The sequence below is a fragment of the Bombina bombina genome, chromosome 1 (genome assembly GCF_027579735.1).
Source record: "Bombina bombina isolate aBomBom1 chromosome 1, aBomBom1.pri, whole genome shotgun sequence".
NCBI lineage: Eukaryota > Metazoa > Chordata > Amphibia > Anura > Bombinatoridae > Bombina > Bombina bombina.
This window is the reverse complement of record NC_069499.1, coordinates 1,113,559,918-1,113,583,675: the sequence shown is the minus strand read 5'-3', so window position 1 is coordinate 1,113,583,675 and position 23,758 is coordinate 1,113,559,918. Positions and strand designations below refer to the sequence as shown.

The following is a 23,758-nucleotide window of genomic DNA, read 5'->3' as shown; positions in this document are numbered from 1 at the left end:
CATCTCCGCGCACTGCTTAAGGAGGTGCTATCTACTCTGGATGATTGTGACAACCTGGTCATTCCAGAAAAATTGTGCAAGATGGACAAGTTCCTAGAGGTTCCGGTGCACCCCGACGCTTTTCCTATACCCAAGCGGGTGGCGGACATAGTGAATAACATCAGGGGGGAACAAGGAGTTCCCTGGCGATGAGAGAAGTGACCAAAATCATAAAATGGGCGGAGGATCGCTCCTGCCACCTATCTGCGATCCACATCCCAGGAGTGGAAAACTGGGAGGCGGATTATCTGAGTCGTCAGACATTCCATCCAGGGGAGTGGGAACTCCACCCGGAGATATTTGCCCAGTTGACCCAATTATGGGGCATTCCAGACATGGATCTAATGGCGTCTCGTCAGAACTTCAAGGTTCCTTGCTACGGGTCCAGATCCAGGGATCCCAAGGCGACTCTAGTGGATGCATTAGTAGCGCCTTGGACCTTCAACCTAGCTTATGTGTTTCCACCGTTTCCTCTCATTCCCAGGCTGGTAGCCAGGATCAAACAGGAGAGGGCCTCTGTGATTTTGATAGCTCCTGCGTGGCCACGCAGGACTTGGTATGCAGACCTGGTGAATATGTCATCAGCTCCACCATGGAAGCTACCTTTGAGACAGGATCTTCTAGTACAGGGTCCATTCGAACATCCAAATTGAACGCTTGATTTTATCTAAGCGTGGGTTTTCGGATTCTGTGATAGATACTCTGGTTCAAGCCAGAAAACCTGTAACTAGAAAAATTTACCATAAAATATGGAAAAAATATATCTGTTGGTGTGAATCCAAGGGACTCTCATGGAGTTAGATTAAGTTCCTAGGATCCTTTCCTTTCTCCAAGAAGGTTTGGATAAGGGATTGTCAGCGAGTTCTCTAAAAGGACAGATTTCTGCTTTATCTTTCTTGTTACACAAACGACTGGCAGCTGTGCCAGATGTTCAAGCTTTTGTTCAGGCTTTGGTCAGGATCAAGCCTGTTTACAGACCTTTGACTCCTCCCTGGAGTCTGAATTTAGTTCTTTCAGTTCTTCAAGGGGTTCCGTTTGAACCTCTACATTCCATAGATATCAAGATGTTATCTTGGAAAGTTCTGTTTTTGGTTGCTATTTCTTCTGCTAGAAGAGTTTCTGAGTTATCTGCTCTGCAGTGTATTCCGCCCTATCTGGTGTTCCATTCAGATAAGGTTGTTTTGCGTACTAAACCTGGTTTCCTTCCAAAGGTTGTTTCCAACAAAAATGTTAACCAGGAAATAGTTGTGCCTTCTTTGTGTCCGAATCCAGTTTCAAAGAAGGAACGTTTGTTACATAATTTAGATGTAGTACGTGCTTTAAAGTTCTGTTTAGAAACAACAAAGGTTTTCAGACAAACGTCTTCTCTGTTTGTCGTTTATTCTGGCGAGAGGAGAGGTCAAAAAGCTACTGCTACCTCTCTTTCCTTTTGGCTGAAAAGCATCATCCGATTGGCTTACGAGACTGCCGGACGGCAGCCTCCCGAACGAATCAGAGCTCACTCTACTAGGGCTGTGGTTTCCACATGGGCCTTCAAGAACGAGGCTTCTGTTGATCAGATATGTAAGGCAGCGACTTGGTCTTCCCTGCACACTTTTGCCAAATTCTACAAATTTGATACTTTTGCTTCTTCGGAGGCTATTTTTGGGAGAAAGGTTTTGCAAGCCGTGGTGCCTTCCGTTTAGGTAACCTGATTGGCTCCCTCCCTTCATCCGTGTCCTAAAGCTTTGGTATTGGTTCCCACAAGTTATGGATGACGCCGTGGACCGGACACACCAATGTTGGAGAAAACAGAATTTATGCTTACCTGATAAATTACTTTCTCCAACGGTGTGTCCGGTCCACGGCCCGCCCTGGTTTTTTAATCAGGTTTGATGAATTTCTTTCTTTAACTGCAATCACCTCGGTACCCTATAGTTTCTCCTGTCCGTCGGTCGAATGACTGGGGTGGGCGGAGCCTAGGAGGGACTATATGGACAGCTTTTGCTGTGCTCTTTGCCATTTCCTGTTGGGGAAGAGAATATTCCCACAAGTTATGGATGACGCCGTGGACCGGACACACCGTTGGAGAAAGTAATTTATCAAGTAAGCATAAATTCTGTTTTCCCTGCAGCATGGGAAAAGCAGACAGCGCCTCAGATACCGCGAGAAGATGCCTGGGCAGCAATATCTTGCAAAATAACTCCAGACGATGCATGAGAGGAAACGCAGGGCATTGCATGTGCAGATGAATAGGATTGGGGCACTTGAGGAGAAAGCTGCAGCACATCTGAAACAGGAGCAGCATCCGCCTTAGCTAAGAATGGCTCAGGCTCAAAAAGTCTATTTCTATAAGTTAAAGTTCTTTCAATACATGAATAAAAAGGTACTGGGGATTCCACCTGGGCATCAAAACATAAGCTACAGGTAACATCCTGCACAGCCTCCTGATCCATAATACAAGAAGCAAATAAAAAAATAAAAAACTTTTTTTTTTAAATCTTTTAACAAAGGATATAATACAGAACCAAAAAAAGTTCTTAAATAAATGTTCCCTTTAAATTTACCAAATCAAGAAAACATACCCCAGGCACCTGTCCTGCAACCCGCAGCAAACTGAGGAAAAAAACGATCCAGTTTACAATCCGGATTTCCAGAGAAGCAAAAACAGCAAAAAGCCTTATAAACAGCAGAGCCATCTGAAATATGGGCACCTCACTCTTACAGGAAGTGAAAAAAAAGTGCCAAAAAAACTCTGACAGCACAGAATCAGAACCTCCCTAAAAGGGGCGGTCCTACAGCTGACAAAAAAGCAATTTTTAAAAATTTTTTTTTTAAAAAACAACTTTCTTGAAAAACAGTCTAAAAACTAAACAATAAAACCGCCCAAAAAAGTACATAATCTGTTGCTAAAAACGGATCCTCACTGAGCCATCAATAAAATAAATAACTCCTCACACTAACAGTGCCTGCAAAAACTGCCATAAAAACCTGCACCCTGAAAGGAATAATAAAAAACGCCCCCCTGAAGCGTTTCAGCTGAATAAGTGCCAAATTTTTCCCTGCTACATAGAAAAATAAAACTGGCACATACCTCAATATTTATCTGTCTGGCAGTAGGACAGCTCACCTGGTTTGAGATGATGCCATCCCTCACATGGACCTGTGGAAATACAGAAAGACTGAGTAAACTTGCTCGGGCTATATAAATAGGGCAGCAAAATGTTTTGGGAAAACACAGTGAGGATTGTACCCCACAAGTTCCCAATTGCTTAAAAGCCACCATTGCCCTACTGAAGAGACTGACATGGGCTAAGGCTAGACTCTTTAAAAAGATCAGAGCAAACCTACTATGCTTTAAAATAAAAAAATCTTGATTGTAGATCAGACACCAAAACTTCACCTCCTCCTTGCACTGCAGGCAAAGAGAATGACTGGGGGTTATGGGTAAGGGAAGTGACATATATAGCAGCTTTACTGTTGTGCTCTTTGCCTCCTCCTGCTGGCCAGGAGTGATATTCCCACTAGTAATTGATGATTCCGTGGACTCACCATATCTTAGGAAAGAAATATCCAATTTCCTCATATAGCAGTTTCAGGAATGGGAAAAAAAGCATATGCTAAATAGGCAGAAAAGCAAACAGCATAGCCCTCTAAAATATAAAGAGAGCAAGGAGCATAAAGGAAGTGGGGTAATATAACTAAAAAATAATTGGCGCCAAGAATGACGCACAACGCAAATAGAAAAAAGAAATTGCCGCAAACTAACATCCGGAAATGACGCAACTCGCGTCATAACAATCGCGACTTCGCGGCAACAACCTAACGTCAACAAAGACACAGGAAATAACGAAAATGCACCACTATAGACGAAAATTTGCACCAAAAATGACGCAATAAATAACAGCATTTCAAATTGGAAAAAAGACTAAACCCTAGGTAAAAAATAACTTCCTAAACATGATTCCCATACTGAAACTGTTAGACTGCAAAGGGAAATACACATAGACCTGTCTCATGGCAAATATAAGTAAATACATATATTTAAAACTAAAACAAAGCACAAAACATAGGTGAGAGTGTCTTAAATAATGATACATACTTACCAAAAGACACCCATCCACATATAGCAGACAGCCAAACCAGTACTAAAAACTATCAGCAGAGGTAATGGTATAAGAGTATATCGTCGATCTGAAAAGGGAGGTAGGAGATGAATCCCTACGACCGATAACAGAGAACACTTGAAAAGATTTCCCATGAGTGAAACCATAAAAATCAACAGGCAAACATTTCCCGATTCCGGGGCTCACTAAACACAAAAATAAGTTAGCCATGTGGATCTGCACGATAGTTAGATTGGGTATAGCCCAATTCTGGAAAGGAACACCTCCTAGTTTTGAAATAATAAAGCAAAAACAGAATTTATGTTTACCTGATAAATTACTTTCTCCAACGGTGTGTCCGGTCCACGGCGTCATCCTTACTTGTGGGATATTCTCTTCCCCAACAGGAAATGGCAAAGAGCCCAGCAAAGCTGGTCACATGATCCCTCCTAGGCTCCGCCTTCCCCAGTCATTCGACCGACGTAAAGGAGGAATATTTGCATAGGAGAAACCATATGATACCGTGGTGACTGTAGTTAAAGAAAATAAATTATCAGACCTGATTAAAAAACCAGGGCGGGCCGTGGACCGGACACACCGTTGGAGAAAGTAATTTATAAGGTAAACATAAATTCTGTTTTCTCCAACATAGGTGTGTCCGGTCCACGGCGTCATCCTTACTTGTGGGAACCAATACCAAAGCTTTAGGACACGGATGAAGGGAGGGAGCAAATCAGGTCACCTAAATGGAAGGCACCACGGCTTGCAAAACCTTTCTCCCAAAAATAGCCTCAGAAGAAGCAAAAGTATCAAACTTGTAAAATTTAGTAAAAGTGTGCAGTGAAGACCAAGTCGCTGCCTTACATATCTGATCAACAGAAGCCTCGTTCTTGAAGGCCCATGTGGAAGCCACAGCCCTAGTGGAATGAGCTGTGATTCTTTCAGGAGGCTGCCGTCCGGCAGTCTCATAAGCCAATCTGATGATGCTTTTAATCCAAAAAGAGAGAGAGGTAGAAGTTGCTTTTTGACCTCTCCTTTTACCAGAATAAACAACAAACAAGGAAGATGTTTGTCTAAAATCCTTTGTAGCATCCAAATAGAATTTTAGAGCGCTAACAACATCCAAATTGTGCAACAAACGTTCCTTCTTTGAAACTGGATTCGGGCACAAAGAAGGCACGACTATCTCCTGGTTAATGTTTTTGTTAGAAACAACTTTCGGAAGAAAACCAGGTTTAGTACGTAAAACCACCTTATCTGCATGGAACACTAGATAAGGAGGAGAACACTGCAGAGCAGATAATTCTGAAACTCTTCTAGCAGAAGAAATTGCAACCAAAAACAAAACTTTCCAAGATAATAACTTAATATCAACGGAATGTAAGGGTTCAAACGGAACCCCCTGAAGAACTGAAAGAACTAAATTGAGACTCCAAGGAGGAGTCAAAGGTTTGTAAACAGGCTTGATTCTAACCAGAGCCTGAACAAAGGCTTGAACATCTGGCACAGCTGCCAGCTTTTTGTGAAGTAACACCGACAAGGCAGAAATCTGTCCCTTCAAGGAACTTGCAGATAATCCTTTCTCCAATCCTTCTTGAAGAAAGGATAGAATCTTAGGAATTTTAACCTTGTCCCAAGGGAATCCTTTAGATTCACACCAACAGATATATTTTTTCCATATTTTGTGGTAAATTTTTCTAGTTACAGGCTTTCTGGCCTGAACAAGAGTATCAATAACAGAATCTGAGAACCCTCGCTTTGATAAGATCAAGCGTTCAATCTCCAAGCAGTCAGTTGGAGTGAGACCAGATTCGGATGTTCGAACGGACCTTGAACAAGAAGGTCTCGTCTCAAAGGTAGCTTCCATGGTGGAGCCGATGACATATTCACCAGGTCTGCATACCAAGTCCTGCGTGGCCACGCAGGAGCTATCAAGATCACCGATGCCCTCTCCTGATTGATCCTGGCTACCAGCCTGGGGATGAGAGGAAACGGCGGGAATACATAAGCTAGTTTGAAGGTCCAAGGTGCTACTAGTGCATCTACTAGAGTCGCCTTGGGATCCCTGGATCTGGACCCGTAGCAAGGAACCTTGAAGTTCTGACGAGAGGCCATCAGATCCATGTCTGGAATGCCCCACAGTTGAGTAATTTGGGCAAAGATATCCGGATGGAGTTCCCACTCCCCCGGATGTAAGGTCTGACGACTCAGAAAATCCGCTTCCCAATTTTCCACTCCTGGGATGTGGATTGCAGACAAGTGGCAGGAGTGAGTCTCCGCCCATTGAATGATTTTGGTCACTTCTTCCATCGCCAGGGAACTCCTTGTTCCCCCCTGATGGTTGATGTACGCAACAGTCGTCATGTTGTCTGATTGAAACCGTATGAACTTGGCCTTTGCTAGCTGAGACCAAAGACCCTGAGCTTTCAGGGGTCCCCAGACCGCGCCCCAGCCCATCAGACTGGCGTCGGTCGTGACAATGACCCACTCTGGTCTGCGGAAGCTCATCCCCTGTGACAGGTTGTCCAGGGACAGCCACCAACGGAGTGAATCTCTGGTCCTCTGATTTACTTGTATCGTCGGAGACAAGTCTGTATAGTCCCCATTCCACTGACTGAGCATGCACAGTTGTAATGGTCTTAGATGAATGCGCGCAAAAGGAACTATGTCCATTGCCGCTACCATCAAACCTATTACTTCCATGCACTGCGCTATGGAAGGAAGAGGAACGGAATGAAGTATTTGACAAGAGTTTAGAAGTTTTGTTTTTCTGGCCTCTGTCAGAAAAATTCTCATTTCTAAGGAGTCTATTATTGTTCCCAAGAAGGGAACCCTTGTTGACGGAGATAGAGAACTCTTTTCTACGTTCACTTTCCATCCGTGAGATCTGAGAAAGGCCAGGACAATGTCCGTGTGAGCCTTTGCTTGAGGAAGGGACGACGCTTGAATCAGAATGTCGTCCAAGTAAGGTACTACTGCAATGCCCCTTGGTCTTAGCACCGCTAGAAGGGACCCTAGTACCTTTGTGAAAATCCTTGGAGCAGTGGCTAATCCGAACGGAAGTGCCACGAACTGGTAATGCTTGTCCAGGAATGCGAACCTTAGGAACCGATGATGTTCCTTGTGGATAGGAATATGTAGATACGCATCCTTTAAATCCACCGTGGTCATGAATTGACCTTCCTGGATGGAAGGAAGAATTGTTCGAATGGTTTCCATTTTGAACGATGGAACCTTGAGAAACTTGTTTAGGATCTTGAGATCTAAGATTGGTCTGAACGTTCCCTCTTTTTTGGGAACTACGAACAGATTGGAGTAGAACCCCATCCCTTGTTCTCCTAATGGAACAGGATGAATCACTCCCATTTTTAACAGGTCTTCTACACAATGTAAGAATGCCTGTTTTTTTATGTGGTCTGAAGACAATTGAGACCTGTGGAACCTCCCCCTTGGGGGAAGCCCCTTGAATTCCAGAAGATAACCTTGGGAGACTATTTCTAGCGCCCAAGGATCCAGAACATCTCTTGCCCAAGCCTGAGCGAAGAGAGAGAGTCTGCCCCCCACCAGATCCGGTCCCGGATCGGGGGCCAACATTTCATGCTGTCTTGGTAGCAGTGGCAGGTTTCTTGGCCTGCTTTCCCTTGTTCCAGCCTTGCATTGGTCTCCAGGCTGGCTTGGCTTGAGAAGTATTACCCTCTTGCTTAGAGGACGTAGCACTTGGGGCTGGTCCGTTTCTACGAAAGGGACGAAAATTAGGTTTATTTTTGGCCTTGAAAGACCTATCCTGAGGAAGGGCGTGGCCCTTACCCCCAGTGATATCGGAGATAATCTCTTTCAAGTCAGGGCCAAACAGCGTTTTCCCCTTGAAAGGAATGTTAAGCAATTTGTTCTTGGAAGACGCATCCGCTGACCAAGATTTCAACCAAAGCGCTCTGCGCGCCACAATAGCAAACCCAGAATTTTTCGCCGCTAACCTAGCCAATTGCAAAGTGGCGTCTAGGGTGAAAGAATTAGCCAATTTGAGAGCACGGATTCTGTCCATAATCTCCTCATAAGAAGGAGAATTACTAGTGATCGCCTTTTCTAGCTCATCGAACCAGAAACACGCGGCTGTAGTGACAGGGACAATGCATGAAATTGGTTGTAGAAGGTAACCTTGCTGAACAAACATCTTTTTAAGCAAACCTTCTAATTTTTTATCCATAGGATCTTTGAACGCACAACTATCTTCTATGGGTATAGTGGTGCGTTTGTTTAGAGTAGAAACCGCCCCCTCGACCTTGGGGACTGTCTGCCATAAGTCCTTTCTGGGGTCGACCATAGGAAACAATTTTTTAAATATGGGGGGAGGGACGAAAGGTATACCGGGCCTTTCCCATTCTTTATTTACAATGTCCGCCACCCGTTTGGGTATAGGAAAAGCTTCGGGGGGGCCCCGGGACCTCTAGGAACTTGTCCATTTTACATAGTTTCTCTGGGATGATCAAATTCTCACAATCATCCAGAGTGGATAACACCTCCTTAAGCAGAGCGCGGAGATGTTCCAACTTAAATTTAAATGTAATCACATCAGGTTCAGCTTGTTGAGAAATTTTCCCTGAATCTGAAATTTCTCCCTCAGACAAAACCTCCCTGGCCCCCTCAGACTGGTGTAGGGGCCCTTCAGAAACAATATCATCAGCGTCCTCATGCTCTTCAGTATTTTCTAAAACAGAGCAGTCACGCTTTCGCTGATAAGTGGGCATTTTGGCTAAAATGTTTTTGATAGAATTATCCATTACAGCCGTTAATTGTTGAATAGTAAGGAGTATTGGCGCGCTAGATGTACTAGGGGCCTCCTGAGTGGGCAAGACTGGTGTAGACGAAGGAGGGGATGATGCAGTACCATGCTTACTCCCCTCACTTGAGGAATCATCTTGGGCATCATTTTCTCTAAATTTTGTGTCACATAAATCACATCTATTTAAATGAGAAGGAACCTTGGCTTCCCCACATTCAGAACACAGTCTATCTGGCAGTTCAGACATGTTAAACAGGCATAAACTTGATAACAAAGTACAAAAAACGTTTTAAAATAAAACCGTTACTGTCACTTTAAATTTTAAACTGAACACACTTTATTACTGCAATTGCGAAAAAGTATGAAGGAATTGTTCAAAATTCACCAAAATTTCACCACAGTGTCTTAAAGCCTTAAAAGTATTGCACACCAAATTTGGAAGCTTTAACCCTTAAAATAACGGAACCGGAGCCGTTTTTACATTTAACCCCTTTACAGTCCCTGGTATCTGCTTTGCTGAGACCCAACCAAGCCCAAAGGGGAATACGATACCAAATGACGCCTTCAGAAAGTCTTTTCTATGTATCAGAGCTCCTCACACATGCGACTGCATGTCATGCTTCTCAAAAACAAGTGCGCAATACAGGCGCGAAAATGAGACTCTGCCTATGATTAGGGAAAGCCCCTAGAGAATAAGGTGTCCAATACAGTGCCTGCCGATATATTTTACAAAATTCCCAAGATTAAAATAATTCCTCAAGGCTATGGAGTATAAAATATGTTTATATATGAATCGATTTAGCCCAGAAAATGTCTACAGTCTTAAAAAGCCCTTGTGAAGCCCTTATTTACAGTCTGTAATAAAAATGGCTTACCGGATCCCATAGGGAAAATGACAGCTTCCAGCATTACATCGTCTTGTTAGAATGTGTCATACCTCAAGCAGCAAAAGTCTGCTCACTGTTCCCCCAACTGAAGTTAATTCCTCTCAACAGTCCTGTGTGGAACAGCCATCGATTTTAGTAACGGTTGCTAAAATCATTTTCCTCTTACAAACAGAAATCTTCATCTCTTTTCTGTTTCAGAGTAAATAGTACATACCAGCACTATTTTAAAATAACAAACTCTTGATTGAATAATAAAAACTACAGTTAAACACTAAAAAACTCTAAGCCATCTCCGTGGAGATGTTGCCTGTACAACGGCAAAGAGAATGACTGGGGAAGGCGGAGCCTAGGAGGGATCATGTGACCAGCTTTGCTGGGCTCTTTGCCATTTCCTGTTGGGGAAGAGAATATCCCACAAGTAAGGATGACGCCGTGGACCGGACACACCTATGTTGGAGAAAGCCGACATACCACTTTGACAAGGCGAGTGCAGCAGCTGAATTCCTAAACAACAAAGAAGGCTTCTTACTACAGTGGGAGTCATATATTCATTACCATGAAGCGTCTATGAGAGGGGAAACGGTAGCTAACTAAACCAAGTTCTAAGAATGTAGGAGGAGAGCCGGATCACATAACTAAAGATCATAGGAGATTACATAGAGTTTAATGGTGATTAATAAATTGAATGCCTAATAAAAATGTTATATACTAGGATGACATGTAATGTTGGTGTGCACTTGATAATAAGCATTTGACTATGTAATGATGGAATGTTTGACTTCTGCATATTTTATTTGCCAAATACTAAAAAAAAATATTTCAACATAAAAATCAACAGGCAATACTCATCCCTCTGACAAACACTGTACTCTGAGAGGAATTGGGCTTCAGAATGCTTAGAAGCACTTATCATAGAAGAAATCATAGAAATCAAGCATACACTTACTTCACCACCTCCATAGGAGGCAAAGTTTGTAAAACTAAGATGTGAATGTGGTGGGAGGTGTATTTATAGGCATTATAAAGTTTGGGAAACTTTGTCCCCTCCTGGTAGGAATGTATATCCCATATGTCACTAGCTCATGTACTCTTGCCGTTTACATGAAATAAATGCATTTATATGTCTATATAAGTGTATATATGTGTGATCCTAAGAGCCAGAATGCTAGTATTAACACCTTCTCCAGATTGATGAAACATGATCTTACAACAGCCATCCATTTGAAACAACCTCAAATACATAAAAATCTATCTGGAAAGGAGTCGAAAGCATTGATGGACTTGAGAAACAATCCTAAACTTGTTTTGAGAGAAGCTGACAAGGGGGGTGCTCTGGTAGTTATGAACTATGATGATTACAGGTCGGAAGTTTTGCTTTAATTGAATGACAGCAAGACCTATAGAGCCTTACCTGGAGATCCTATAAAGGGATTTAAGAAGGAGATTGATGATTACACACAATCTTTAGAACAACAAGGCTGGATTGATAAAAGCCTAGCGTCTTATTTACTCACGTATTGCCCGATAACTCCTATCCTCTACACCTTGCCTAAGGTACATAAAGATCCATTGAAACCTCCGGGGAGACCAATCGTCTCTGCTCGTGGACCTGTTTTACAATTCCTTGCTATCTATGTGGATTCTATACTACAGCCGTTAGTAAGAAACATCCCATCATTTCTATTAGAATCAATTGAAATGATTAAGATTCTACAACAGGATGATATGACAATCATTGATACTGACTTACTGGTGACACTGGATGTCACCAGTTTGTATACTGCCATTCCTCATACAGGTGGCCTGAATGCCACAAGGAGACATTTAAATCAATACCCATATGTGGGTCCACCTGTGGAGGTAATATTACGTCTTCTCGAATTCTGCCTGGAATGTAATTATTTCCGTTTTGAACGGAAATTTTACTTAGAGATTTCTTTATGGCAGAATTTGAGCTATTTGACACTGATCTATTTTGTGACCCAAACATCAGGATGTTCAAGACATATATAGATGACTTATGTATCATTTGGACGGACACCAGACATGAGTTGGATAACTGGTTTGCCCAACTAAACGGATCAAGTGAACACCTCAAATTAAAAATGAATGCTTCTGATTTGCGATACGTGATCATTGATCACGTCCCTCCTTTACTGAGAGGGGGTAATATACCCATTTTGATATGCAATGTTTCTTGTAATGATCCTGTTTGTACATATTTTACACGTAATAGTATATTGTGTAGTACAGCTAGCCATAGATTCATGCTAATCTGATAGCCATACTCTGAGCCTGTCAGTTATTAGATTATACAGGGATGATTAAAATTGTATTCATAATTTTTATGTCTTTTTGACATATTCCCACCTAGTTAAAGCAATATTTGCGGTAGGTAGGTTTAATTTGTCTCCCTGGTCAAATTAATTATGGGGTATGGATTTCCTAATTACACTTGATATTCATTACTTACTTATTCCACTCATTAGTTAAGATGTAATATTTATTTGTAGCCAATTTTTGTTTTTACTAGTTACATGCATATTGTGCATATTGTGAAGACGAGTTATTCATCACATATATCAGGGCTACTTAGGTTACATTTTTGTTTATATGAATATTGTTACATTGTAATTTCAGGCATTTTCCATTTTTAACTTTGCTTTTAGTTGTTTGTCCCAATGCAGCCACCGTAGTTATCTCTGAGCATGCTCAGCTGCGCAGATGAGAAGCTGCAGATGTTTAGCATTTACAGTACATTGTGGAAGATATTTAAGGGGAGTAAGTTGCACTATATTTGTTATCTGTCTGAGGAAGGGGCTAACTACCGCGAAACGTCACAGTTTAATTAAAGAAGTTTGTGTTTTCACAGCGGAAAGTGCGGGACCTGTTAATTTAATTTGTTTACTTTTCCTACCCAGAGCATCCCGGAAGTTGAAAGTTTATTGTGTGTGCAGATCCCCTGTTTGATGTTTTTATATATATATATATATATATATATATATATATTTATTATTATTATCGGTTATTTGTAGAGCGCCAACAGATTCTGCAGCGCTATAAACAAAGGCGGAGTACAAGAAAACATTTATAGGGATCAAACGGGTAGAGGGCCCTCCCAAGAGTTGCACTGTTGTAGTCAGCTCTTAAGAAGGTGATCTACAAACTGCTGGACTCTTAAGCTTACATGCTGAGGGGGTTCAGGAGATAGCAATGGAGGAGAGGAACTGGTATAAAGAAAGGTTAGCGTAGGTTGTATGCATCCCTGAACAGTAGAGTCTTTAGGGAGCGCTTAAAGTTTTCAAAACTAGGGGAGAGTCTTGTGGAGCGAGGCAGTTCCACAAGATGGGAGCCAGTCTGGAGAAGTCCTGTGAACGGGAGTGTGAGGAGGTAACAAGAGAGGAGGAGAGTAGGAGGTCATGAGCAGAGTGAAGGGGACGGGAGGGAGAGTATCTGGAGACAAGGTCTGAGATATAGGAGGGAGCAGTGCAGTTGAGGGCTTTGTATGTCAGAGTGAGAATTTTGTGTTTGATCCTAGAGGCAAGAGGAAGCCAGTGAAGGGATTGGCAGAGAGGTGCAGCAGATGAAGAGTGACGTGTAAGGAAGATGAGCCTGGCAAAGGCATTTATTATGGATTGTAAAGGAGCTAGGCAGCAGCTGGGGAGACCAGAGAGGACAGAGTTGCAGTAATTGAGGAGGGAAAGGATAAGAGAGTGGATTAAAATCTTAGTTGTGTATTGTGTAAGGAAATGTCCAATTTTAGAGATGTTTTTAAGGTGGAAGCAGCAGGCTTTAGCCAAGGACTGAATGTGGGGAGTTAAAGAAAGATCTGAGTTAAATATGACCCCAAGACATCGGGCATGCGGGGTAGGGGGAGTTCTCGACAGTTATAGAGAGATTGGGGTTGGAAATTTTGGAACAAGGGGGTAAAATAAGGAGCTCAGTTTTTGGGAGATTTAGCTTGAGGTAGTGAGCGGATATCCAGGAAGAGGTGTGAGAGAGACAGTTAGTGACACAGGATAGCAAGGAAGGAGATAGGTCTGGTGAAAGTAGATTTGGGTGTCGTCTGCATACAAATGATATTAGAAACCGTGGGACTTAATTAGGGAACCTAGTGATAACGTGTAGATTGAGAAGAGAAGGGGACTGAGGACAGAGCCTTGCGGTACCCTGACAGAAAATGGTGACGGGGCAGAGGAGGCCCCAGAGAAGGCTACACTAAAGGTACGGTTTGACAGGTAGGAAGAGAACCACGAGAGGGCTGTGTAACAAATGCCGAAGGATTGGAGGGTTTGGAGCAAAAGAGGCTGGTCAACAGTATCAAAGGCTGCGGACAGATCAAGGAGGATAAGCAGAGAGAAGTGGCCTTTTGATTTTGCTGTAAGTAGGTCATTGGTAACCTTAACGATTGTGGTCTCTGTGGAGTGATGAGGACGAAATCCAGATTGCAGTGGGTCAAGGAGGGAGTTTAATGTAAGAAAATTGGATAGGCGTGCATATACTAGCTTTTCGAGAAGCTTAGAGGCAAGAGGGAGGTAGTTGGATGGAGAGGTTGGATCAAGGGAATGTTTTTTGAGGATAGGTGTAACCAGTGCATGTTTCAGAGATTAGGGAAATATACCGGTGCTGAGAGAGAGGTTGAAAATGTGTGTGAGTATAGGGGTAAGGGTAGAAGAGAGGTAGGGGAGTAGCTGTGAGGGGATAGGGTCAAGGGGACCGGTAGTGAGGTGAGAGCGCAGTATAAGTGCAGAAACGTCTTCCTCAGTAACAGGTGACAAGTTTATGGCTATGTGGGTTGTGGGTGAATGCGAGCGTTTGAGGGGGTGAGAGAATGGAAGTATGTTGAGAGCTGATTTAGTTTTTGATGGAGTCGATTTTGTTATTGAAGTTGAGCTGATAGAGAAGTTGTATTAGGAGGTGGGGGTGGGCGGAGAAGAGAATTGAAAGTGAAGAACAGACGTTTTGGGTTTAAAGAAAGAGTAGAGATAAGAGTAGAGAAGTAATGTTGCTTATATAGATTAAGGACAGAATAGTAGGAGTTCAAGATGAATTTTTAATGAAGAAAATCAGCGGAACTTCGAGATTTTCTCCTCCACTGCCGCTCAGCAGTACGGAACATCTGCATAGGTATCGTGTCAGAGGAGTATGCCAGGGCTGAGGATAAGTGTGTGATTTCCGAGATATGGTAAGAGGGGCCAGATTGTCAAGGACGAATGTAAGGTTGGAATTATAGTGGCAGATAGATTGGTCAGGGCAGGAAAAGGACAAGAAGGATGAGAGGAGAGGTTTGAGGGAATTAGCAAGCTGTTGCTGATCTAATAATGACATAATGCTTCAATGAAGTTTGGTGTGAGGAGTAGGAGGGAGAGTTGTAGGGAGGGATGATATGTTGCAAGTGAGGAGATGGTGGTCAGAAAAAGGAAAAGGGGAGTTTGTGAAATATGAAATAGTGCATTGATAGCTAAATATCAGGTCAAGGGAGTGACCGTCTTTGTGAGTGGGAGAATCAGTCCATTGTGACAAACCGAAAGAGGAAGTGAGTTTCAGAAGTTGTTTTGCAGAAGAGGCAGTGGGATTGTCAAGAGGGATGTTGAAGTCACCAAGAATGAGGGCAGGGGTGTCTGAGGAAAGGAAAAAAGGTAGCCAGGCAGCCAAGCGATCTAGAAATTGAGTTGAGTAGCCAGGGGATCGGTATATGACTGCAACACATATATAGAGGGGAGAGAATAAGCGAATCATGTGGGTTTCGAATGAGGAAAATGTGAGGGAAGAGATGGGTTGTATTTGTTGAAAGATGCAACGAGAGGAAAGTAAAATACCTACACCACCTGCTTGTCTATTACCAGACCTAGGAGTGTGGCTTAAGTAGAGACCCTTATGTGACAGAGCAGCAGTGGATGCTGTGTCTAGGGGAGAGAGCCAGGTTTCTGTTAGGGCCAGAAGGTTGAGGGAGTGAGAGATAAAGAGGTCATGTATAGAAGTGAGCTTGTTGCAAACAGAGCAAGAGTTCCAGAGTGCACAAGTGAAAGGGGTAGTGGCTTTAGATGCAAGACGAATGTGAGTAAGGTTGCCAGAGTTTTGTTTTCTGAGTCTATGGATCTATATATACACACACACACACACACACACACAGAGGAAGTCTAGCACTCACTTGCAAGTACTCAGCTAAGACTAAAAGCAAAACTGGAAGAGTTGATTACCGCATCTGGCCAAATTGAGTGCAGTCCCCTTCCATGTTTTCTATATGTCTAGGGTGATTACATAAGTCTGTCAAGCCTTGACTTGTTCCCAGTTTGTTCAATTGAGAGCTTGCATTGTATGGCTGTATTAGGGACACCGGTTTTGGGAGAGACCTTGATGTGGTACCTGGGTTTGTCCCATTTGGCCAGATGCGGTAACTAACTCTTCCAGTTTTGCATTTAATCTTAGCTGAGTACTTGCAAGTGAGTGCTAGACTTCCTCTTTGTTTTGTAATTTTCCCTATGGGTCTTGCACCCAGACTTGTCTGGGGTTAACTGCCTGGCACTCAGGGGACGGTACAGCAACCTGTGAGTGCTATTGAGAACCCTGGGCTGTGCATGTTGCAGGGTCATTACATGTGTACCCAGTCCAGTCTGAGAGGGACCATGAGCCATAAGGTTTTTCTGCAGTGCAGAAATACAACTAACCTTTCAAAACAGAATTGGGGAAAGCACATATGGCGATCTCTATGGGGGTTCGGTACAGTATCTGATTGGCTGCATTCCACCCACTGGGATGCTAAAAACTTAAATTATGCTTACCTGATAATTTTCTTTTCTTCTGTACGGGGAGAGCCCACAGCTGCATTCATTACTTTTGGGAAATACAGAACCTGGCCACCAGGAGGTGGCAAAGACACCCCAGCCAAAGGCTTCAAATACCTCCCCCACTTCCCTCATCCCCCAGTCATTCTGCCAAGGGAACAAGGAACAGTAGAAGAAATATCAGGGTGAAAAAAGGTGCCAGAAGAACGAATAAAAAGAATTTAAGGCCGCCCACAGATGAAAAACAGCTCCCCGTACAGAAGAAAATAAAATTATCAGGTAAGCATAATTTAAGTTTTTCTTCTTAAAACGGGTGCATTCATTACTTTTGGGAAATCAATATTCAAGCTTATAGAGGACACTGAATACAAACGGGCTGGAACAAAAAGGCGGCCCATTCTGATGGCACCCGGCCTGACAACCCAGATTCCCGCTAAACACAAAACTACTTCAATAGAAGCAGGAAGCGCAAAAATATGGAAAGAGGACAAGGTAACTGCCCATCAATTAGAACCATAAGGATCCCAGTTAGAGATCACTCTAAATTCTGGACTCCACTGAGCACAAAAACCTCTGAGGAGACACAAGTCCCACTCTCTAGAAGCACACAAAGAAAAATCTCTCCATGAACAATGGCAAGGGAAATAACAAACAAAACTCCCACACCACATTCCCCCTAACTGAAAGAAGGGCAGAATCAAATAAGAAGGTCCGAAAGAACCTCCATAAACAATCCCGAAGATTCAAGGACAAAACAGAGAGAGAAGCCCCTAGCACCACTCGAAAAAGAGCAGCTACCAGGCAGCAAGAGGACAAAGTTTCGTAGAAAACACACTACCGACAGAGGAGAGCAAAGAAAGGAAAAATTCCAGATCACCTCCTACACGGATCCAAAAGGAACCAATGTAAAGCCTGAACTGGAACCGAAGTCCCAGAAGGACAAAAGGATAAAAGGTAGAACAAGACTACCTTACCATAGACGGCTAACTAGCACAGAGAAACTGAATACCCGTAGGTCAGAAAACCCCCCAGGAGCAGAACAGGAACAGAATAGTAAGATCTGTTTATGCCACAGGCTTTCAATGGATAGGCCGCCAGACTAAACATCAAACTATAGTAACGAGCCAACCGAGTAGCTAGTAAACTTACGCCAGGATATTCCTGGCAAGGAACAAGAGAAAAACTCAGAAATCAGGGCGGGCCAACTCCCCCCTACTAGAAAACAGGGTAAGGGAGGACAACCCCCTGACCAAAAGAAAGAACCAACTATCCGCTAAGGGAATGTTCCCGCTGCAAGGCCAACCTAAGAAAGGATCCTTCAGGAAACAAGATACAGAGCAGTCAGAATATCTCACCCCCACTCTGAGTGAACAGTCCTATCACAGAAGCGACTGTCAATGTCCCAAGGACAAGAGATTAAAATATCCCAGCATCGACAAGGCCCAGTGATCAGATAATGAATCTCCAACCACGAGTTCCTAAGAAAAGGAAGCAGGAAGGAGGCACCAACATCCATAGAAACTAACTCGGGATCCAGGATACCTATCCTCATTACCCTTCAGAAACCCAAAGGAAAGGTACACTGCAGACAAGAGAAACCCTTGGCCCACTGAACTTGTAGAGTTAGATGAGGAAAACTACCTCTGGAGGAGCCAATTGTATAGGCGCAGCAGACCAGATCCATCCAACTAGAAGGAAAACAGGGAAACCCAGGAACATGCCAGTAAAGAAATTCCCAGAAAAAAAACTCCATCTCTCCAGAAGTGAGAAAGGGAACCGCCTCAGTAGGATCAAGGAGATTTCCCCCTACTGAATGCTAGACAGATCCAAGACTATAAAATCCTGAAAACAAAATAACCGATTAGGTTAAAAAACTGGACCCCCAAAACCAGGAGCCAGATCAAGACCAAAAACCTTGTGAAACAATCACAAAGTTACCTGGAAATGAAAATTGCACCAAAGAGGATTCATGCCATACCCCCATGGGGTCTTGAACTCTGATCTCTCATGATTTATCCATGTGGCTGTCCACTCAGCCCCAAAGGGCCTTTAATATAACACCCACAAAGTCTACAGACGAAGGAAGGACCCAAAGAGATCAGAACTCCATGAGTGAGAGACAGCAAGAGAGACTTCATTGGAATCCCCCAGATCCCCAAGTATATAGGATCAAAAAAGAGGATACTGCAAGGACAAAAACAGTCCCTAAGAACCTAGTCTCTGCGAATAGATAACTGAAAGTCCTACCCTAAAAGGCAAGGGTAAGCGCCAGCCTAGCAATCCTCAAAAAAGAGGAGAGAAACACTGGCGAAAGAGATCTGAAAATCGGACAATTTAATCCACAAGGAGTACCAATAGGGGGGAAACATTGCCCCCTACACCAGGTACTGGAGATCTCAAAGCAGACATCTGATCCTTCCCCAGAAGGGAGGACTCTAGCTCCTGTCCAAGGACTCAGGAACAACAAATATACTGTCATAGAAGAAATCATAATCCCAGCAGAAGCAGGTACAAAAAAACCTAGTAACCTAGGACCAGCCTGATATCCAGGATAGAAAGGCCTATAACTTGTAGAAAACAAGAAAAAACAACCTCGTAACAGGAGGTAAATAAACTTAGTACCCAAACAGGACCAGCCTGTGGTCAAGTATACAAAATGTCTGATAAAAACACAAAAGAACAGAGTGAACTAGTACCCAAACAGGACTAGCCTGCAGACCAGGGTACAACCGAAACTGTTCAAGGGCTAACAAATAGTTCTAAACCCTAGCAGGGCAAGACTAAATAAACAGACAAGCAATAGATAAATAAGCTCTGAGGCCTAAATATTGTCTTAAAATATATATATATATTTTTTTTTTTCTGTGTGTGACTTCCGTCGGAAGCAACAACCATCGCAACCATAAAATCGCTAGTATCAAAATCCCAGAGAAGAAAAAAGTTTCCTAAAAGGAAAAGTCTACAACAGTCTCAAGATCCGGCAAAAAAGAAATAAATCCTAACCGGATCAAAAGAAAGTAGGCAGCACCCGCAGGTGAACGCCAAAAAGAATAGAAAACCAACAGGACCAGCCTGTCAGAGTCCTGATTCCTCAAGAGCTCAGAACTTGGATTAGATAGACAAACAGAAAAGACAATCAGGAGTAGGAACCACATCCCTCCACTTGTCTAGCGCTGTTCGCCATCAGAATTAGAAGACTGAGGATCCGGAAGCCAATAAAGACTGAATTCCTCCAAAACCTCCAATACCTGCCTCAGCAGTACACACAGGCATGTTATTCTGTATCTAAATGCAAAATTCATCTCCGACAGGGCATTTGAAGGCCCCGACCCTGACGGTAGTACACCTGAAGCCTCAAAGGGAACCGCTCCCCCAGAGTAAATACCCGGCTCACCTGGCACCCCCAGGTGAAGAGGACACGTATAAGCTCTTAGCTAGCCCTCAAGCTGTAAATGCGCCAACACCAACAATATGGCCATGCGAAACCGAGCCACAACATCTGGAGAAAATAAACCTCCTTCCAGAGAAGGGGTAACGGTATTTAAGACAACTGCCTGTGTAGGAACAGAAATTCCTTGGGAACGCGCCTCACAGGACACAGAATCCTCAGGGGCAGAAGGCTCAGAGGTCTCTCATCTCTCCCCATAGGAAGAAAAAAGCACTCTATTACGGCATACGGAACATAATTGATTGGGCTGGATTACCCGGGCCTCCATACAATCTAAACAGGAAACAGAATCTGAATCCGAGAAATCCTCCTCAGAAAAATCAGAGTCCTCTATAACTTGACCGGACAAATTTTGTACAAAAATAACTGGCACCTCACACCCCAATGGCTGGGGCACTCACCGCCTTCTATGACCCAGGCAAGCAGAGAACAGACCCTCTCCACCGACCCTCAGTCAAGAATACGGAAATGGAGAACAAAAAAACCTGACCACACCCGAGGCGCAACCTACAGGTCAAGGAAAAGCGCGCCAGTCCCATCAAGAAACTGCGTAGCTCTAAAAAATCTGAATGTTCTGTAAAAGCCCTGAGCCCAAAATTCATACACATCAGCAGACGGAATCACATAATAAATATGATTAAAAGTCCCACACTGTTCATTAACCCCCCTTAGGAGATATTAACCCTTGATTCCATAAAGATAAAGGAGTAAATAAATAAATATTCTATTATTAAATATATTCCACAGTAAAAGGAAAATGAAACAATCTTATCTATGACGTGGAACAGTAACATGGTCATTCAAGTGTGACAGATAGTAGCGTCACTTCTGACATGGATGTGAGTGAAGAAAGCAGACAGCGAAACTGATTGCTTACCGAGCTTTTGATATGAGTCGGGATGGTTTTGCAGAAAGACTCTCCCTGCATCTTCGGACTCCAACTTTTATCCAAGCTCTCACTGAGAGGCTGACAGGACTACTTAAAACTCCCGTCCCATCTCGAAGAGTACTACCCTACATAAGAGACGCTTCTGTTATCTTCTAACACTTTTCTGCCAACCTCCTGTGAAAAAGGCAAAGAATGACTGGGGGATGAGGGAAGTGGGGGAGGTATTTAAGTCTTTGGCTGGGGTGTCTTTGCCTCCTCCTGGTGGCCAGCTTCTGTATTTCCCAAAAGTAATGAATGCAGCTGTGGACTCTCCCAGTTTTAAGAAGAAAAACATAATTTATGTAAGAACTTACCTGATAAATTCATTTCTTTCATATTAGCAAGAGTCCATGAGCTAGTGACGTATGGGATATACATTCCTACCAGGAGGGGCAAAGTTTCCCAAACCTTAAAATGCCTATAAATACACCCCTCACCACACCCACAATTCAGTTTAACGAATAGCCAAGAAGTGGGGTGATAAGAAAGGAGCGAAAGCATCAAAAAAATAAGGAATTGGAATAATTGTGCTTTATACAAAAAAATCATAACCACCACAAAAAAGGGTGGGCCTCATGGACTCTTGCTAATATGAAAGAAATGAATTTATCAGGTAAGTTATTACATAAATTATGTTTTCTTTCATGTAATTAGCAAGAGTCCATGAGCTAGTGACGTATGGGATAATAAATACCCAAGATGTGGAACTTCCACGCAAGAGTCACTAGAGAGGGAGGGATAAAATAAAGACAGCCAATTCCGCTGAAAAATTAATCCACTACCCAAATCAAAAAAGTTTCAATTTTTATAATGAAAAAAACTGAAATTATAAGCAGAAGAATCAAACTGAAACAGCTGCCTGAAGTACAATTCTACCAAAACTGCTTCTAAAGAAGAGAAAACATCAAAATGGTAGAACATAGTAAAAGTATGCAAAGAAGACCAAGTCATTGCTTTGCAAATCTGATCAACAGAAGCTTCATTCTTAAAAAGCCCAGGAAGTAGAAACTTACCTAGTAGAATGAGCCGTAATCCTCCGAGGCGGGAATCCACCCGACTCCAAATAAGCATGATGAATCAAAAGTTTAAGCAAGATGCCAAATAAATGGCAGAAGCCTTTTGACCTTCCTAAAACCAGAAAAGATAAAAAATGGACTAGAAGTCTATCTGAAATCTGAATAGCTTCAACATAGAATTTCAAAAACTCTTACCATATCCAATGAAAGTAAGAATCTCACCAAAGAAGTCTTAGGAAAACAATAATTGCTCCCTAATGTTTGTTAGAATTTACAACTTTAGGTAAGAATTGAAATGAGGACAGCAAAAACCACCTTATCCTGATGAAAAAAATCAGAAAAAAGATTCACAAGAAAGAACAGATAATTCAAAAACTGTTCTAGCTGAAGAGATGTCCAAAAAGAACAATACTTTCCAAGAAAGTAATTTAATGTTCAGAGAATGCATAGTTTCAAACGGAGGAGCCTGTAAAGCCCTCAGCACCAAATTGAGACTCCAAAGAGGAGAGATTGAATTAATGACAGGCTTGATACGGACCAAAGCCTGTACAAAACAATGAATATCAGGATGATTAGCAATCTTTCTGTGAAAAAAGAACAGAAAGAGTAGAGATTTGTCCCAACAAAGAACTGAAGACAAAAGCTTATCCAAACCAACCTGAAAAAATAATAAAATTCTATGAATTTTAAAAGAATCTAGCACAAACTTACTTCACCCCCTCCATGGGAGGCAAAGTTTGTAAAACTGAATTGTGGGTGTGGTGAGGGGTGTATTTATAGGCATTTTAAGGTTTGGGAAACTTTGCCCCTCCTGGTAGGAATGTATATCCCATACGTCACTAGCTCATGGACTCTTGCTAATTACATGAAAGAAATTATATTTAAATATCAATTTAAAAATCACGTTTCATACATATCAACTGAATTACAATGTTATAGCTGTATTGCACTAAACATGGAAGTTTAGTGTATCTTTATGATTGACGAATTGCTGAATTTGTTACTGACATATTGGAGACAGATTTATTGAGATTAAACAGGTTTTAAGATTTCAGTATAGAGAAATGTCATAAGCCTATTTAAGTGCTCTATGCATGAGTTATGTATTACTGCCATAACATAGCGGAAGGATAAAGATAGAGAAAGAAAGTAATGTTACTGTAATGGTTTATAGTCAAGACCATAAACCCCACTATTCCATGTACTACTTACCTCAGACAGTGAATTCTCTGTACGGAAGCTGCCCTTTGAAGTGGGACTTTTATTATTGATATAATCTTGTGAGCTACCTATTAGAAGACAGTGCAACAGTATACAATTAAAGAGGGTAGGGGGGATACCTACATAAAGAAAACGTTAATACAACTGCAACATTTAATACAACTAAAACTAGGAATGAAACTGCATAGTGGATCACATATAAATGGTGGATTTGACTATAGGAAGGACAAGCGAGATCTGAAATGGGGAGAATGGTTATGAGCATTACTCAGCAAACACTCACCAAGTGAAGCGTTAGCTGTTGGCAAATTAGGAGGGAATGGGCAGGAAAGCTGGACATTGAGTAGTTGCAGCTTCTCCTTTCGTGCAGTTAGAGTCAATATCTGATCCTGCAAAGAACGATTCTCCTTCTGCAGTGAGTGCAAGGCTTGGAGCATGTCTACAACTGGAACAAAAAAAAAAAAATGTTGCGGCATCTATAGAACTGAAACAAACTATTAAATAGTCTAGATTTCAACAACTTCTAAACAATGAAACATTCTAGAGCTGTGATTATCAACCAGGCTGTT

At 42.4% G+C, this 23,758-nt stretch overlaps 1 protein-coding gene across 1 annotated transcript in view; it reads right to left on the bottom strand.

Annotated features, from left to right (window-relative positions):
• The window catches only part of MLLT6 (MLLT6, PHD finger containing), a 374,449-nt gene that overhangs the window by 51,688 nt on the left and 299,003 nt on the right, over positions 1 to 23,758 (bottom strand). The window contains exons 15-16 of the mRNA XM_053697755.1: positions 23,473 to 23,634; positions 23,181 to 23,257 (exon numbers count right to left, since the gene is read on the bottom strand). Of these exons, the coding sequence (XP_053553730.1) occupies positions 23,181 to 23,257; positions 23,473 to 23,634 (239 nt within the window). The remainder of the gene's footprint in view (positions 1 to 23,180; positions 23,258 to 23,472; positions 23,635 to 23,758) is intronic.